This window comes from Triturus cristatus, chromosome 10, assembly GCF_964204655.1.
Source record: "Triturus cristatus chromosome 10, aTriCri1.1, whole genome shotgun sequence".
NCBI lineage: Eukaryota > Metazoa > Chordata > Amphibia > Caudata > Salamandridae > Triturus > Triturus cristatus.
Genome location: NC_140593.1, coordinates 218,131,058 through 218,149,038, shown reverse-complemented (window position 1 = coordinate 218,149,038; position 17,981 = coordinate 218,131,058). Strand labels below are relative to the sequence as shown.

At 48.5% G+C, this 17,981-nt stretch overlaps 1 protein-coding gene across 2 annotated transcripts in view; it reads right to left on the bottom strand.

Annotated features, from left to right (window-relative positions):
- NSUN6 (NOP2/Sun RNA methyltransferase 6) overlaps positions 1–17,981 on the bottom strand; it is a 125,726-nt gene that overhangs the window by 5,068 nt on the left and 102,677 nt on the right. For both annotated transcript variants that reach the window (XM_085630830.1, XM_085630829.1), the window contains one exon: positions 7,768–7,893. In XM_085630830.1, the coding sequence (XP_085486956.1) occupies positions 7,768–7,893 (126 nt within the window). The remainder of the gene's footprint in view (positions 1–7,767; positions 7,894–17,981) is intronic.

Sequence of the window (17,981 nt, the reverse complement as noted above, 5' to 3'; positions counted from 1 at the left end):
CAGTTACGTTATGGAACAACTTACACTTTAAACTAAGCAAAACTCAGAACCCTTCATCTTTTATAATTTTCCACAGATTTCAGTTTTGTGAACTGATTCCATGACTGATTTTGTTGCCTTCTGCTTGAATTTTTATCAGCTACCATTCTATTTTGAAGTCATGATGGTCTCCAAGGGAACATGTGGATTGTGAATTAAAAAAAAACACTCTTAGTGGGAATGACTAAGTTTGGCTGACCTGCAAATGTATACCATCTAATTAAAAAGGTAAAAGGCCAGCTAAAACGTTAAGCAGACAGTTGATCTAGTCCAGCAGAACTAAACTAGGAGGCTTTATATGACATGGGTTTGTAGAATCTGTTCTTACCAATGCTATTATAGATGCATTTTCTACCAGAGGGACAAGGCATTTCCATACTCAAGCAATTTGAATATTTCTTGGGCAGGTCATCACCAAAGTCCACCGAACTTAGGCTGCAAAATGATCAGGTTTTCTGGCTAGTGGTAAAAACAGCAACCAGCAGTAACCCATTGGGAGAATTAGTTCTCAATTACTGGTTTCTAATAACTCTTGAAGACCTGCTTTCAGTCATCCACCAATGGAGAAAATGTAATTATTTTCCTGTAGGCTGTATGATTCTAGCAGCTTTCTGGCACATTCAGTACTTAGATGATGGGCCCTGACAGCTGACTGTGGACATCACTACAGACCTGAGACTCCACTGAACATGAGTCAGTCAGGCAGTCTTTATTTGCCCCAGTGCAAAGTCCTCTGTCAGGCAGAGATGATTCAGGGAGGCATCAAGATAGCTCTCGATTTTGCTCCTCATGAGATTCTTCCCTCTCCTTAAGGGATAAGGTGTACACGGCCATATTGGCCATGCCTAAGGGCGAGGTTAAAACAGAATTGAAATATGCTTTTGAAGATGTCCCTGATGTGTCCCACATGCAGGTTTACATTTCAGTGAGCCAATCAAAATCCTGCAAGATTTCACTTTTCATCAACAAAACCTCATGAGCCATATTCTATTTATACGAAGATCGTAGAGATCTAACTTGCGGAGCAAGCATTATCTCTGAACGATAAACCAAATGATGTGCAGAACAAATTTGACAGGAACCCCCCTCAATCCACAACATCCAGCAGTCTCCTATTACACGCAGATATCAGTGGCTAATATGCATCTTTCTGTCGTGTCCCTGGAGAGACCAGAAATGTCTACTTGTGCTGATGGAATTCTATTGACATCAACAAAAAGTCCTGATCCCTGCCGTTCTCTTACACATTTAGTGTTTTCTTTCCCTCAATCTGAGTTTTGCCTTTAAACTTTATTTAAGCATCGACTATAAAAATGTATACAACTTGATCCTTTCCTAACTTCACTTTTGATTATGAGAAACAAATAATTTTTTACATATGCAGGTTCAACATTCAAGGTATTTTAATGTCTGCTATCAATGGTTAATTGACGTTTCATCAGTAGCGGAGCTCAGAGAAGCTGAAATCCTTTCAGTCCCAAGCTATATTCTACCCATCATCATTATCCAAATACAGGTAAAACCATACAGGGGTCTGGTACAATCCTACAGCCAGATTACGGTGTAGTTGGCTGGCAAAATGTTATTCTTCCACTATCAAGCTTAATGACTAGTCAAGGTTTCAGACCAGTTTTGACAAGAGCAGCACTAGGAGAGGTGTAAATATTATTTTAGAGAACATGTAGGGCTGAGGCCGGTGTAGCAGACCCCACACCACAGGGTGGTCAAAAACTAGACTATCCAAAGCGAAACGTTAATGGGAAAGATGGGATTTCTTACATTACGCTGTTCCACACTACTAAGTGCCATGGAGATGCAATTTTTAGCAGAGTCGTAAGCAGCAATCAGGGACTTTGAACAACAAGGTGATGTAAAAATGAGAGGGGAAGGGATCATTCTGCATTGTGTACATCGGTGTGATGGCGCTCTTCTTGATGGTTCCAGATAACGAGACGGTCTTTACTGATAGAGAAGAAGATGTGTTTCCAATTCCTTTCTAAAATAGAAAAGTGATGCAGCAAGCCTGGTGTAAGAGGGAATTTTCTTTGAACTGGTTTCTTAATATTTTGTGTATACTTCTAGTCTGATGATACTGTGGCTTTCCGTATTCAATCAATCAATCAAGGAATTTGTAAAGCGCACTACTTACCTGTGACGGTCTCAAGGCGCTGAAGGGAGGGGGGAAACCGCTACTGCTCGAAGAGCCAGGTCTTGAGATGTCTTCTGAAGGTGAGCAGGTCCTGGGTCTGCCGTAGGTAGGTGGGGAGGGTGTTCCAGGTCTTGGCGGCGAGGAAGGAGAATGATCTGCCGCCGGTGGTCTTTCGTTGGATGCGGGGGACGGCCGCAAGGGCGAGGTTTGCTGAGCGGAGCTGGCGGGTGGGGGTGTAGAAGTTGAGTCTGTCGTTCAGGTAGGCTGGTCCGGTGTTGTGGAGTGCTTTGTGTGCGTGGGTGAGGAGTTTGAAGGTGATCCTCTTGTCGACGGGGAGCAAGTGCAGGTCTTCCAGGTGGGGGGTGATGTGGCTGCGTCGGGGTACGTCGAGGATCAGACGTGCGGAGGTGTTTTGGATGCGTTGTAGTCGATGCAGGTGTTTGGCTGGGATTCCTGCGTAGAGTGCGTTGCCATAGTCCAGCCTGCTGCTGACGAGGGCCTGTGTAACAGTTCTCCTTGTTTCAGACGGGATCCACTTGTAGATCCTGCGGAGCATGCGGAGGGTTTTGTAGCAGGAGGAGGAGACGGCGTTGTTGTGCTTCGACATGGAGAAGGAAGAGTCGAGGACGAATCAGAGGTTGCGTGCGCGGTCGGTAGGTGTGGGTGCCGTTCCCAGCGTTGTAGGCCACCACGAGTTGTCCCAGGCCGAGGGGGTGGATCCGAGGATGAGGACCTCCGTCTTGTCCGAGTTAAGTTTCAGACGGCTGCTCTGCATCCATTCGGCGACGGCCTTCATTCCCTCGTGGAGGTTCGTTTTGGCGGTGTGCTGGTCCTTGGTGAGGGAGAGGATGAGCTGGGTGTCGTCGGTGTAGGAGATGATGTTGAGGTTGTGCTGACGGGCTACTTGTGCGAGGGGGGCCATGTAGATGTTGAACAGTGTCGGGCTGAGTGATGATCCCTGGGGTACGCCGCAGATGATGTTGGTGGCTTCGGATAGGAAGGGTGGGAGTCGGACTCTCTGGGTTCTGCCGAAGAGGAAGGATGTGGTCCAGCTGAGGGCTTTCTCATGGATCCCGGCTTCTTGCAGGCGTGTTTTTAGGGTGCGATGGCAGACCGTGTCGACGGCGGCCGAAAGGTCCAGGAGGATGAGGGCTGAAGTTTCGCCGTTGTCGAGTTGTCGCCGGATGTCATCTGTGGCGGCGATGAGGGCTGTTTCAGTGCTGTGGTTTCGTCTGAACCCGGACTGGGACGGGTCCAGGATGTTGTTGTCTTCGAGGTGGCGGGTTAGTTGCACGTTGACTATTTTCTCGATGACCTTCGTCGGGAACGGGAGGAGGGAGATGGGTCGGAAGTTCTTGAGGTTCTTGGGGTCCGCCTTGGGCTTCTTGAGGAGGGCGTTGATTTTGGCGTGCTTCCAGCTGTCCGGGAATGTGGCTGTCTCGAAGGATGCGTTGATGAGCTTCCGTAGTTGGGGTGCGATGGTTGCGTCGGCTTTGTTGAACACGTGGTGAGGGCAAGGATCTGACAGTGATCCAGAGTGGATGGAGTTCATGACTTTGCGTGTTTCTTCATCGTTGACGTTGGTCCAGGAGGTCAGGTGGTTGGTCCAGGTGGTGTTCGTGGGGGAGGAGTCTGGAGGAGTTGGGTTGATCGGGATGTTGAAGCTGTTGTGGATGTCTGCTATCTTCTGGTGGAAGCAGGTTGCCAGAGCGTTGCACAGTTCTTGTGAAGGCGGGACGTCGTTGGGGTTGGAGAGTTCCTTCACGATGCTGAAGAGCTCTTTGCTACTGTGTGCGTTGTTGTCCAGTCTGTTTTTGAAAGAGGATCTTTTGGCCATTCTGATGAGGTGGTGGTGTCTACGAGTGGCGTCCTTGTGGGCTGCGTGGCTGTCAGGTGTGCGATCGTGGAGCCATTTCTTCTCCAGTTTCCGGCAGGTGCGTTTGGAGGTCTGTAGCTCGTCGGTGAACCAGGTGGCTTTCTTGCTGGTGTGGTTGATGGGGGTTTCCTGAGTGGTGCGAGGGTGTTCGCGCAGTCTTCAATCCACTGTCTGAGGTTGCAGGCTGCTGTGTCTAGGTTAGTGGAGGCCGCAGGTTGGTTCTGGGCGAGGGTGGAGGTCAGTTGGTCTTTGGTGACTTTGCTCCAGCAGCAACGTGGGAGTTGTTGGGTGCGGTGGTGCGTGGTTGGCTTCTTGATGGTGAAGTGAATGCAGCAGTGGTCGGTCCAGTGGAGTTCGGTGGTGTGGTCGAAGGCGACGTGGGTGCCTGTGGAGAAGATGCAGTCCAGCGTGTCGCCGGCGGTGTGGGTGGGTGTGGTAACGAGCTGTCTGGGGCCGAGGTTTGCCAGGTTGTCAATCAGGGTGGTAGAGTTGGCATTGTTGTTGTTCTCGAGGTGGAAGTTCAGGTCCCCGAGGAGGATGTAGTCCATGGAGGCGAGTGCATGGGTGCTGGCGAGGTCGGCGATGGAGTCGCTGAACGGCACCCTGGGTCCCGGGGGTCTGTTGATGAGCGTTCCTCTGAGGGTGGTGTTTGGGTCGGTGTGGATTTGGAAGTGCAGGTGTTCGGCGGTCTTGAGGGTGTCCTCTGCGTGGGTGGAGACCTTGAGGGTGGACTTGTGGACGATGGCTATTCCTCCTCTGATTCCATTGGTGCGGTCTCTGCGGGTGATCTTGTAGCCGTCAGGGATGGCTATTGCGATGTCGGGTGCCGAGGAGTCGTTCCACCAGGTCTCGGTCAGGAAGGCCACGTCGGGGGCAGCGGTGTCGAGCAGGTCCCAGAGCTCGATGGCATGTCTGCGTGCGGAGCGGGTGTTGAGGAGTATGCAGCGGAGGTGGTTGGGTCTGGTCTTTGGAGTTTTGATGGCTCTGTCGCAGGTGAAGCTGCAGCTGCGGCAGGAGAAATGTTCGTGGGTGCGCTTTGGGGTGGCCTGGAAGCAGCTGTGGTTTCGGCCGGTATTGAGTGCATGGAGGGTGGTGGCGTCGTAGCAGTGTCTGGCGTAGTGGCGTTCGTGGGGTCCAGGGGTTCTGGCGCTGGGCGCGGGTCCGGCGCAGACGGGCTTGCCTCCGGTGCGCCAGCGGCGCGACCGCGCAGCGGCCTGCATTATGAGGGGGGACGAGGGAGGAGCAGCTGGGAGCGGGACAAATCGGGACACAGGGGGGCGGGGCCGCAGGGGAGGCAGCGGCGGTAAACGCGGGGCGGCGGGAGGGGGGTGTGGAGGAACAAGCGGACGGGTACAGTTAGCAACAGTAACAACAAAAAGGAATAAAAACGAGAACAAGTGGAAGAAACTAAAAAAAACGCACGGAGCACAAACAGACACACAGTCAGGGGCAGACAAGGATACTTACAAGCCCACCACTGGGCCACCAGGGATGAGGCGCAGGCGGGAGCCTGCGGGTGGAGGAGGGCCTCAAACTCACGCCAGTAGCGGGGCAATGGACACGACACTAGCAGGGTGAGCTAGCGCGGTGGGGGAGCGGCCTGACCTGAAATCAGGGTCTAGGGTCGCTCTTGTGTCATGATTCTTTGATATTGAGTTTCTGAGCCAGAAAGGGTTGAGTATTGGTTCTTATTACCTAACAGGTGATTCAGTAGGGTTTGAAGCTGATGCTAGTTGGTCGTTGTCTTTAAAGGTAGTTGTCTTTAAAGCTTCTGCAAAGTCGGGGCGAAATGATGATATGTCAATCGGCTTTTGAAGAGTGTCAAGTGGCAGAAAACATGACACTAGTCATTAGGTGGGTATTGGAGATGCTTGCAGAGATATGGTTTATTTTTTCAGATGAATGATGGTCGTTATAAGGCAGTCTGTGTATTCTTGGTGATGTGGACCTTGGGGGACAGGTCCTTGATAAAGCCTAGCGATTTTGCTTTGGTGCTAGTTGGATAGAGAAACTTCCTATTATAATGACAGTGATTGATCTGGACTTGCTTGGCCAGGTTAATGAGGAGAATGAATTCTTGGTAGGATTCAGTTGAAGACAGACACTGCATAGGCAAGTCTGGATAAATTAAGTAGGCCTTGACGTAGATGAAGTCAATGATCAACTCAGCTTTTGGCATAATTGGAGACACAAATATACGCAGGGTCATATATGGGGTAACTGTTCTCGGACCTAGATTTGTTTGCACTTGCCTTACTGGCAAGGAGTATGACTTCTTTCTTGATGTGGCTCGCTTTTATATGGGCACCAGATGTAAACCCATACAAGGATGAGGCATGGTCTGTGTCGCTTATGGCTGGTTCTAAAGATTTTTAGGTGTAGTTATATTGCATCTGTGTGTTGGTACATTTTTATGCCACAAATGTTCAGGAGTTGTCACAGAGACTCAATGCATAATCTGAAGATTTAAGGATACAGAAAGAATCCTTAGTGGGTACAGCACTTATCATTGCAACTAATGGGCTGTGGAGCTTTCCACCTAGACATGTTGATGCTTGCTGCTAGCAGGCAAATTATTATACCACTCTGTTGACAATGTGCACTGAGAGGAAATTCAACAGTGACTGACAATTGCTGAAGGCTTGAGACTAATATAAAAAGAGGCATGTGTTGCTGTTGCCCTTGACGATGACGCAGAGAAAATAACTTGTGTGAACAAGACATTCACTATATTGAAAATGGATGTAAGAGATTTTTAGAAGAAGAACGACACTACTCTAGATGGAAGGAAGATTTATCCAAAGGTTTTGGCTTTCAACAATTCAGCACATTAGACACATCAAAGTGCAGAGCATTGAGTGTATTTATTTTGCCATGTTGTGTGATGATCCATGAGGGATAGTGGTTGTCCGTTTCGTTCTACTGATACACTGCATGATTTAGATGTCTCAGTCATGACTTGATTCATGTTACATTTGCTGGAGGAGTGAGATGGGGGAAAGTTTGGTGAAAAGTAGATCTAACGGTCTAAGTCATTGGAGTGAGCTTTGTATGTGCTGATGAGTTTTCCACACAATTAGTGTGAAGTTTTGTTCGAGTTAAGATTTTAGTCATTTGTTTCGCTCATTGGACTATGGCTTACTAGCTTTCAGTCAGTTCCTGAGGGTACGATAGAACGGAGGGATTGGGTTAAATGGGGCTCAGTTTCAAGGGCATTTGGGTCTCAATGTTCTGTAATATTGCTTTCTAAAAGTGACTATGTACTGGGAATTTTCTTGCTCTCTTTCTGGCACCTCTTGGTAAATACCAGTTACCTCTCGCTGTGGGTGCCTTATGTAACGAAGATATCATATTGTCTCCTACTAAATATTACAATTTAACACACTGGTGCATACAAACATATTTTGGCTTCCTAAATACTAACTTGCTTATCTTCCAAAACCCAACTGAAAATTCCCAGCAGTAGACTAGGTGCCACCAAATTGCAAAAACATGACAAGGCATTTCTAACAAGAATCCATTTCAAATTTACATCCCTGTGTAAAACACTCTCCCCTAAAAAGCAGTAATTACAACTTATTAGGAGACCAACAACTATGTTAATCCTTCAGAAGGTTTTTCAAAAGGTGAACTCTAAAATTCTCTAAAAGCAACTGGGTTAAACAAGCTGTAGAGGTACCATCATTCTACCCCCTGTTCTCACCTGCGACTGAAGTTGAAGGCATGGAAAATTAGAAAGGGCCCAGGCAACTTGGTCCTCATTTTCAGCAAGTGTTATAGTGCATGTGCTGTACACCAGTGTACCACCTGGCTTCAACAACTTCACTGCCTAAAAGAAGAAACTGTTGTAAATGTACAATAACATACTTTAAAACACGATACCACTTCAATTTCCTTTTTAATAATCATATATATGCAAAATGCAATCTAAACTAGAACCGAATAAATTAATTTTGACAAATGCTAAAATTGTTAATAGCTTGGACCAAGCATAAGACACCAATGTATAAAAACACAGTGACTGAAAAGCTAAATATTTGTCAGTCATAAATAGTAGTAATTATCTGCATATGTGCTCAGTAACAGCTTATCATTGTTAACTTGTAGGACACAACTGTATTAAAAAACAGGGACTGAAAATCTCAGAACAGCCCACATGAATAAAATGTTATTTCTACACACAGTTATCAATCTTATCTTGTTTCCTTTGAACTATTCAATATGACACAATTGGAGATCCTGAAAGTCATCTCTTAATGGAGCAATCTTAGATTATTTCTTGAACAGATTACAGATCAGGGCTGGCAGAGAAAGGTTAATGTGATTATGAGGAATGCAGCATGTTTACAGAAACAACACTACAGTTAAGTAAATTACTTCTCTTGTATTTGACCTTTATTTAGTTATGTTGCCCTCTAGAACACACTACGCAGCAATCTAGTCCAACGGATCAAAGTAAGATGCTGTGAAATGCTGCTTGGACAATCTGCAAATCATGCAACTGGATCAGACTGGTTGAGGCTGTGGCAAAACGTTCTAGAGAAAGTGTGGACATGGGCGTGTGTTAGCTTAATTTGTGTCATCCCTGATAGACGTTCACATCTGAGCATGAGATGATATCACACCGGGGTAAGGCAGGCATATTTGCGATCAATGTTCTAATGATACCTTCCTATGGCATCTTGCTACTTGTGACATTGGTAATTCTGAGTGCGATGTTTGGTGCGTGCTCGAGCATTGGATTTTATTTTCCAGGAACTTGTCGGATTCCATTCCAATGCCCATGGGGCAAGCAGTGGAAACTGGGCCTCAACCAAAGGGGGTAGAATCATATGCCTCGGATGTCGTGGGGGTCGATCCTACTATGGATCAGCAAACTGGGGCAATTACAACCCCTTCCACACTGGGCTCTGAGTTATAGCTATGGCAAGAAGTCACAAGGTTCTCAGAGGTGCTTGAGCTTAGAGGTCAACAGTCACACAGCAGTGCAGTAAATGAAATGTCCAACCAAGTGCTTGAATTTCAAGAAAGAAAAGTACTTTAATGCACACTACAACAGAATACCACACACTAATATCATCAGAACACAATTTACTATCCTAGGCAGGGCTGCGCCGCTATCCTCTAGGTCATCCTTGTCCATCCTTTTAGTCTAGGAGGAAACCTTCGATATATGGTATAAGCGTGATTATGGCTCAGGTGTAAATTTCCCCTCGAACATGGTTTAGCTCAGTCTTTCACAGTTCAACTGAAAAACCGGGATTTAATCCCAGCGGCGCAGGGGACACGCCCGAAGTCTTCGGGTTCACCTGTCTTAGAGTACAGAGACACGGGATTCTTCTGCTGACATCAAAGATCAAATTTATTAGCTGCAGCCAGTAACAGAGGTCCTAGAAGTACAACACGGTGTATGTTCTCAGGAGACTGCTCAACATAATAGAGCGGAGCATCGTCTTTTATGCCAAAAACCACGTTCCTGGCTAGCATCAATTACTCACAATTTTGACCAATCAGAGGATGATATTTACAGAGGCATCACATAACGACAAACCCACTTTCAGTTATCCAACCCATCGCCAATGACAAGGCATAAATCCAGCATTCTTGCTCGAACAGGCCGGACGGGCCCATCATAAAAGACCTCAACCCAAATCAATAATTAGGCCATAAGGCCATAAAAGGAAGGAGCAGAAACAGATGAGAAGCAAGATAGAGAGGTGTGTGCGTGTGCCATAGAATCAATAATGTCCTGCTCTTTGATCTCCATCTGCTTAACAAGGTACTGGCTCAACAAGTTTAGCCTCGGGCAACAGGGTCAGTTGACTCAGGTCAAACAGGAGTCAACACGAATTCAAGCTAAGGTGTATGCGTCCCTAGAGGCTCGCTATTCCACAGTCATCCTGCAGTCATTAGCCTATGTGAGGGCAACCACAAAATGGCGGTTATGCACAAAATGGAACCCAAGGGTGCAGACTAGATCGTCAAATATACAGTGAATCCATCGGTGTAGCATGACGAAAATGCTCACGCATACCGCACTTGTCAGTCGCGGTTCGCTGATAGCAACATCATCACGATACGACAACCTTCATTGAATGGGTTCAGAATTCACGGAACCACACAATGTTTACACTTTCTTTCCACAAGCAGTGGATTAGTCCTCCAGGCAGCCACTTGGCTTCCCTCTCAGAGCACTGATATTTCTGTTTTTGGGAGGTGGTGTGCTACAGACAACGTAGACTAGAATCTCTGCCCGGCAGACACGCATGCACTGCTTTTGCTTTGGCACAGGGCCTAGTGATCATCTGCAGTTGTTGAGAAGACGGGAGCAACGGTCCCACATAAAGGTTTGATTAAGGCATGAACCTGAATTCATGAACGTATGAAGGGACACCTATGTAGCCGCCTGACAAATGTCCAGGATAGGAACTCCATGTGCTAATACAGTTGTTGACTCCACCTGATTGGAGGCAGGATCTAATGAATCTCGCTGCTGGCAGTTGTCAACCATCTCCCGATGACGCTGAACCTCCTGTCGTCTTTAGGGTTCACAATCAATGTGCAGATGGCACACCTGACTCCCTTCCCTAAGCTCCTCTTCAATGGATCAATTCAGGACATGGTTTAGTTGTGTGCCTTTCCAAAGGGAAAGAGAGTCCAAGACATTCAGGATATGGTTCTAATCTTTCAGCATTGGTCCTGGATGTCAGGGAGTTCGACTCTGAGACAGCTGGGACTGATTCCCTTCTGAATCCTGCTGGTTGAACATGCCAGGTGGCATATGCAGGTTCTGGCAGCAGGATTGGAAGTCTTGGTGGGCCCAACATTAAGGGGACATCTCCAACCACATTCGGTGGTGAGTCAGCAGCAGACCCCTCTCCCTTCCCCACCCAAAGCGGACAGTGGTGACCAGTGCATCGCTTCTGGGTTGGAATGGCCATCTGGGGAAGGTGGAGAGCAGAGGCGTCTGGTCTCCAACGGAGGCCTGGCTCCATATCAACATTGTGGAGCTGAGGGCCATCCGTTTGACATTGAAAGCCAAACACCAAAGTTTGGAGCAACGCTACAGTCAACACTGAGGGGAGCGCAAATTGTGGACTGCAAGTACCATGATGCAAAGGAACAAACGTTTCTGGGATGTGATGTAGTGTCTGCCCACACCCTTTTCTCTGTCCAAACTGATTTTCATGACCTCCTCTACCATTTATCTCACGTTCCTGATATTCCTTTTTGTAAAAATTGCAATCCAGGCCATTGATTACACTTCATTCAGCCCAAGCCGGAGATTACGCCTCGGATGCGGACATTAATATAAGACTCGTAAATGACCTCTGTGAATACTAAAAGTCGTAAAGTTAGAGTTTGCCTCAGATTGACTTTGCAAATCAGGCCGAATGTGTTTTTGTTATACAACAATAAAGACTGTTCTAAGATTATTTTGCCTGAGTTTTGTTCTTTAGGGATGGCACTAAAATATTGTTTCTTCTTCCTTTTGTTTCTTCCAGATTTGTGTGCTTGGATTAATGGTGTATGGTTTAGAAACGTGGTTTAGGTCTGATCTAATTATTTTGCATACTGTAGAGAACCTGTAACAATAAAATTCATGCTTGATCTTCTGGAAGTGTTTAATGCATTCTCTAACTGATGGAATGCCGGCTTATAAGAATTGTGGCTAATAAGTACTATTACATTTACCCACAGAGACAGAATAGTAAAACCCCTTGATCATCAGCTGCCTTTTCTAAGTCAGTATTATTAGCAGGTCAACTGCCAAACAACCCAGGCTTTAAATATTCAATGCAAGGTGTAGTGACAGGTACCTGTAAAAAGAGTGTTGTTGCTATGAACAGTGGGATAGTGGTGAAAGCATAACAAGACTTTCCACACAGCCCAAACATTCATAGCTGCAAGTTTTCGCATTGCTATGTGATATACCTTCAGCTATTCCTGGCAGTAAGGAAACCCCCACAGTTTGTTTTTTTGTTGCGCTGCGCCCTCAACCCAACCAGTTTTCTTTCTTCTCATTTGCAGGATTTAGTATATCCTAACAGAGTAGGAATAAAACATCCCTGAGCCCTCCCTCTCAGAGAGGGAGTCGTAGCCCTTGGCGGGGCTCGGCTTTCCCGTAAAGAGGAGAATCCCAGATGATGAAGCATGCAACCTATGGTGGGTGAGGGATTTTGTCCTAACAAAGGGATTCCCCCACAATCACCTTGAGACAATCTTTAGTGTCTCTTTCTTGTTTAGTTTGGTATTCTAGACCTGAGGATTTTTTGTGTTTGCTATTAACTGTTTGGGGACCTAATCCTTGCCTGTCTTAAAACTTCCCTTGGACCCCCCTCCCTCTTCTGCGTAAAGCAACACTGGTTTATATCCAATTGGCATATTTAATTTGCTTCTAAGTCCTTAGTAAAGTGGCACTACTGGTACCCAGGGCTTGTAAATTAAATACTACTAGTGGGCCTACAGCACTGGTTGTGCACCCTACTTTAAGTAACACTCTAAACATGTCTCAGGCTTGCCATTCCAGAGCCTGTGTGTGCAGTTTTAAACTGCCATTTCGACCTGGCAAAGTGAAAACCTTTGTTAGGCCCAAAACTTTCCTTTTTAATGCATAGAACTCACCCCTAGGCCCTGCACAACCCAGAGGGCAGGGTGATACATATTTAAAAAGTTGGACATGGACTATTACGTTTTACATGTCCTGCTAGTGAAAAACTCAAATTAATTTTTCACTACTGCAAGGCCTACCTCTCCCATAGTAGGATAACACTGGAGTTACCTTATTACATTTTAGAAGTGTAATTTCCAAATAGGAACAGGTGACCCATTCATGGTGTCTCTGGAATCGCAATTTAACATCCTAACTTATGATGAACTCAGATTTTAAATTACAATTCTAAAAATGCCACTTTTAGAAATTTGTCATTCTTTTTCCATTTGGTGCCTGCACTACACCAGGGTCACATGACTGGGTGTGGTGACAGTTCGGCTTTGTGTATTCCTCATAGACAGCCACACAAAATGGGGAACTTGGGTGTGACTGGATGGGCCAACACTGGCAGGATGGGAGGGAGGAGCTGGGCCCAGCCCTACTCACACTTTTATCGGTTGTGTCCTGTACCCACACTAAGGGCTGCATACCTGCTGTAGTTAGTCTAGAGGCAGGACCACGAAGGTACTTCAAAGGCCTCTAGAAGCTTCTCCCCACTTCAAAGGCACAACTGGCTATAAATACTGGGCGTCCGACACCACCACTTCAGTGCACGTCTGGACCTGTGGATACACTGCCAGGAAGGACTGCTGTGCTCCTGAAAGGACTGGCACTCAACTGAAGTGCTGCTCTGAAGGTACTGCTGCCCGGCTGTGCTGACCTGCTGCCTTCTTGCCTGGGTGAGAAGGACTGAACCTGCATCTCCATCGTACACAAGAACACCATCCGCATCTTGACCAACTCCGACGAAACCTTCACTGCCGCCGAACACCTCCACTTCCAGATACACACTGACCCCAAGACCACCCTCAGAGGCACCCTCATCTACAGACCCCCTGGACCACGCACACAATTCAGCGAAGACTTCGCAGACTTCATCAGCCCGCACGCCCTTCCCTCCGTGGACTACATCCTCCTAGGGGACCTCAACTTCCACCTGGAAAACAACAATGACAGAAACGCCACCACCCTTCTGGACAACCTCGCCAACCTTGGACTCAAGCAACTGGTGAACACCCCCACCCACTACGCCGGCCACACGCTTGACCCAGTCTTCTCATCCAGCAAGCACATATCCTTCAGCCACTCCACCGGACTCCACTGGACTGACCACAGCTGCGTCCACTTCAGCTTCAGAAGAACTACGAACCACCACCACCCGCAACAGGTTCCTCGCCGGAGCAAGATCACCGCCGAGCAGCTCACCGCCTCCCTAAGCCAGAACCCTCCCACCAGCACAACGGACCCCAACGAAGCCGCCAGCAACCTCACCAAGTGGCTGACCGCCTGCGCCGATGACCTCGCACCCCTAAAGAACCCTCCCAGCAGACCCGGCAGCAAGAAAACCCCCTGGTTCACCGACAAACTCAAGGACTCCACGAAGAACTGCCGCACCCTCGAGAAAGCCTGGCGGCTCGACCAGACCACAGACAACAGGACCGCCCTCAAGCACGCCACCCGCAAACACCATCAGCTGATCCACGCCACCAAGAAAACAGCACTCAAAGAACGACTGGACAACAACGCCCACGACAGCAAGGAACTCTTCAGCATCATCAAAGAGTTCTCCAACCCCAGCGCCGGAAACAACGACATCACTCCCTCACAAGACCTCTGCAACTCACTTGCCTCGTTCTTCCACCGCAAGATCGCCGACATACACAACAGCTTCAACGCACAGCCCACGCACCCTACCACCGAACCGACGCCCGCCACCACCACCCTCGGCAACTGGACCCCGATCAGCACCGAAGACACCACCCACACGATGAACACCATCCACTCCGGATCCCCCACCGACCCCTGCCCCCACCACGTCTTCAACATGGCCGACGCCATCATCGCACCCCACCTCCGGGACATCATCAACACCTCCTTCCACACCGCCACCTTCCCGGAAAGCTGGAAGCACACCGCGCTTAGCGCCCTCCTGAAGAAACCAACAGCGGACCCCACTGACCTCAAGAACTACCGTCCCATCTCGCTTCTTCCTTTTCCTGCCAAAGTCATCGAGAAGACCGTCAACAGACAGCTCGCCGCCTTCCTCGAGACGAACGGATCCCTCGACCCCTCGCAGTCCGGGTTCCGGGCCAACCACAGCACCGAGACCGCCCTGATCGCAGCAACCGACGACATCAGATCCCTGATCGACAACGGGGAAACAGCGGCCCTCATCCTCCTGGACCTCTCTGCTGTGTTCGACACTGTCTGCCACCGCACCCTAGTGCAGCGCCTCAGCAACATCGGAATCCAAGAGAAGGCACTGGAGTGGATCATCTTGTTCCTCGCCGGAAGAACCCAGAGAGTCCGCCTCCCCCCGTTCAGATCCGAGGCCACCGAAGTCATCTGTGGCGTACCACAAGGATCATCACTCAGCCCAACCCTCTTCAACGTCTACATGAGCCCCCTCGCAGCCATCGCACGCCAACACAACCTCAACATCATCTCCTACGCCGACGACACCCAACTGATCCTCTCCCTCACCAACGACCCCGCTACCGCCAGAGCCAGCCTACAGGAAGGGATGAAAGACGTCGCCGAGTGGATGATGAACAGCCGCCTGAAACTGAACTCAGACAAGACGGAAGTCCTCATCCTGGGATCATCCCCCTCCGCCTGGGACGATTCCTGGTGGCCCCCTGCCCTGGGCACCACTCCCAAACCAACGGACCACGCGCGCAACCTGGGCTTCATCCTGGACTCCTCCCTCTCGATGACCAGACAAGTCAACGCCGTCTCCTCATCATGCTCCAACACCCTGCGCATGCTCCGCAAGATCTTCAGATGGATCCCCACAGAAACCAAGAAGACCGTTACCCAGGCACTCGTCACCAGCCGACTGGACTACGGGAACACCCTCTACGCCGGAACCACAGCCAAACTTCAAAAAAGACTCCAACGCATCCAGAAAGCCTCCCCCGACAAAACCACATCACCGGACACCTGAGAGACCTGCACTGGCTCCCCGTCAGCAAGATAATCACGTTCAGACTCCTCACCCACGCACACAAGGCTCTCCATGACCTGGGCCCCAAGTACCTCAACGACCGCATGACCTTCTACACGCCCACCCGCCAGCTACGATCAACCAGCCACGTCCTCGCCACCGTACCACGCATCCGCAGAGCCACCGCCGGAGGAAGATCCTTCTCCTACCTGGCAGCCAAGACTTGGAACTCCCTCCCCATCCACCTTCGGCTAACCCAAGACAATCTCTCCTTCAGGAAGCAGCTCAAGACCTGGCTGTTCGAGCAGTAATGTACCCCTCCCCCCCCCCCCCCCAGCGCCTTGAGACCCTTCCGGGTGAGAAGCGCGCTTTACAAATGTTGTGATTGATTGATTGATCTCTTGAACCTAGAACCCATTAGATTCCAAGTGCTAGTTGGCTGGCCTCTTTATCTAAAGTTTCAAGGATGTAAAGGTTTCCAACAACCTTGCATCTGCACCTTGCTATCTGTGACTCTACCCTGCCAAGGGGTGCCACCCCTGTCCTGGTCCCTTGGAAATGGGCTTAAGTTGCTCTGCCAGCCTCTGTGGATCCAGCGGAACCAACACATCACCCTGACTGCATGTCGCATCTTCTACGCCGGATTTCCCATCACAAGCCCCGTCGAAGAGGTCCTCTACAAAGACGCAGGCCCTTGCATAGTAGCCTCATAGCATCTTGGACCCGAACAAATGCATCGTTTTGGCTGCGCAATGCATCTTCAATGCGAATAATCACAACACTCCAAAAACCAGGATTTAAGGTACTTTGTTCAGCAAGCCTAACTGGGTTCCTGTGGTCAGAATGCACTCCATCACAGTCAGCCTGAATTTGAGACTTTGTCGTTGTCCAGAGCAACTGGATAACCACAGTCAGCCCTTTGCGCGTTTTGGCACTATCTCCACTAAAAAATTTAAAATTGAATAGCTGTTTCTACTAATTGGATTTTTGTCGTTTTGTTCTTGTTATTTTTATTAAATAAAGTTTTATATTTCTAACTTGCTGCAGGATTGTTTTTGTGTGACGTTTTTCACTTTAATTCTGTTTGAAGTGTTTCACATGACACTTTATACATGGCCTCTAAGTTAAGCCGGAGTGCTCTGTGCCAAGCTACCAGAGGGTTAAACCCAGGTTAATTTAGGGTTGACAATGATTCTGGCTGCTGCTTGACCAGGACCCAGTCAACAACCCAGTTTCTCACAAGCACCAAAACAAGTGAGGAAGAAAGTGACATGACACTCAAGAAATCATACACCAATTTATAAATCTAGGCTATATTTTATATAAATTTACACACCAGAACGAAAAAGACACACAGAAGTTTTCCAGAGATATAGATTTTACAAGAATTAATAAATTAACACATTTTCACTCAACCGCAAATAAGCCTTAGCAAATTAAACAAATTCGACACTTAGAAACTTTTCAAGGAAAACTTGGGTAGTGTCAATGTGGTCGGGTAGAAATACTTTGTGCGACCAATTCCAGCAGGGAGCTAGTCAGGAGGACCAGCAAGGTCCTTAGAAACAGTTACCTCCACAGAAAAGCAGTCCTCAAGCATTTCCAGGCACTTGATCCAAGTTGCAATAGATTTCTATGGAGGGGTCCTGATGCACGGGATGAAAAAAGCTAAAGATGCTCTCAGGATGCTGTGGATGTGACAAGGTCAAAGGGGTCTTCCTGCAGGTGCTCCTCAGTCTACAAAAATAGTGCAGAACTCCTGGCTGCTGGGTCGACGCCCCACAACATCTTCTCTGGTCAGGCCAAAGCCCAGTTGCCCCTGGACAGTCACTCGAAGTTGCAGTCACAGGCCAATCATTCCTCGTCATCCGAGGGTCCCAGCGATTGTCCGACAGCACTCCTGGACACAGCGAACTCGGGTGCAACACTGTACATTGGATCTTGGTCTTTGGTGCTACACAGCAGTGGTTGAAGTGATTTGAAGTCTTTGGGCTGTCCCTGTCCAGCAAGCAGGAGGCCAGCTAGCTGGCCCTGGTAGTCTCTTGGCTTTGCTTGGTTCTGGAAACAGCTTCGTCTTGAGCAGGACACGGAAGGCACAGTCCCTTCCTTCACAAACCACCAGGTGTAGCAGGTGCAGCAGTCTTTTATGCAGCCTCTCTTTGCTGGTCTCTTGGTGCTTCCTTTGGTCCTTTTAGTCGTAGAGGTCTGAGGTCTTGGTGCCAGAGTTGCCCCTTTAATGCTTGGGAAATGCCCTCAG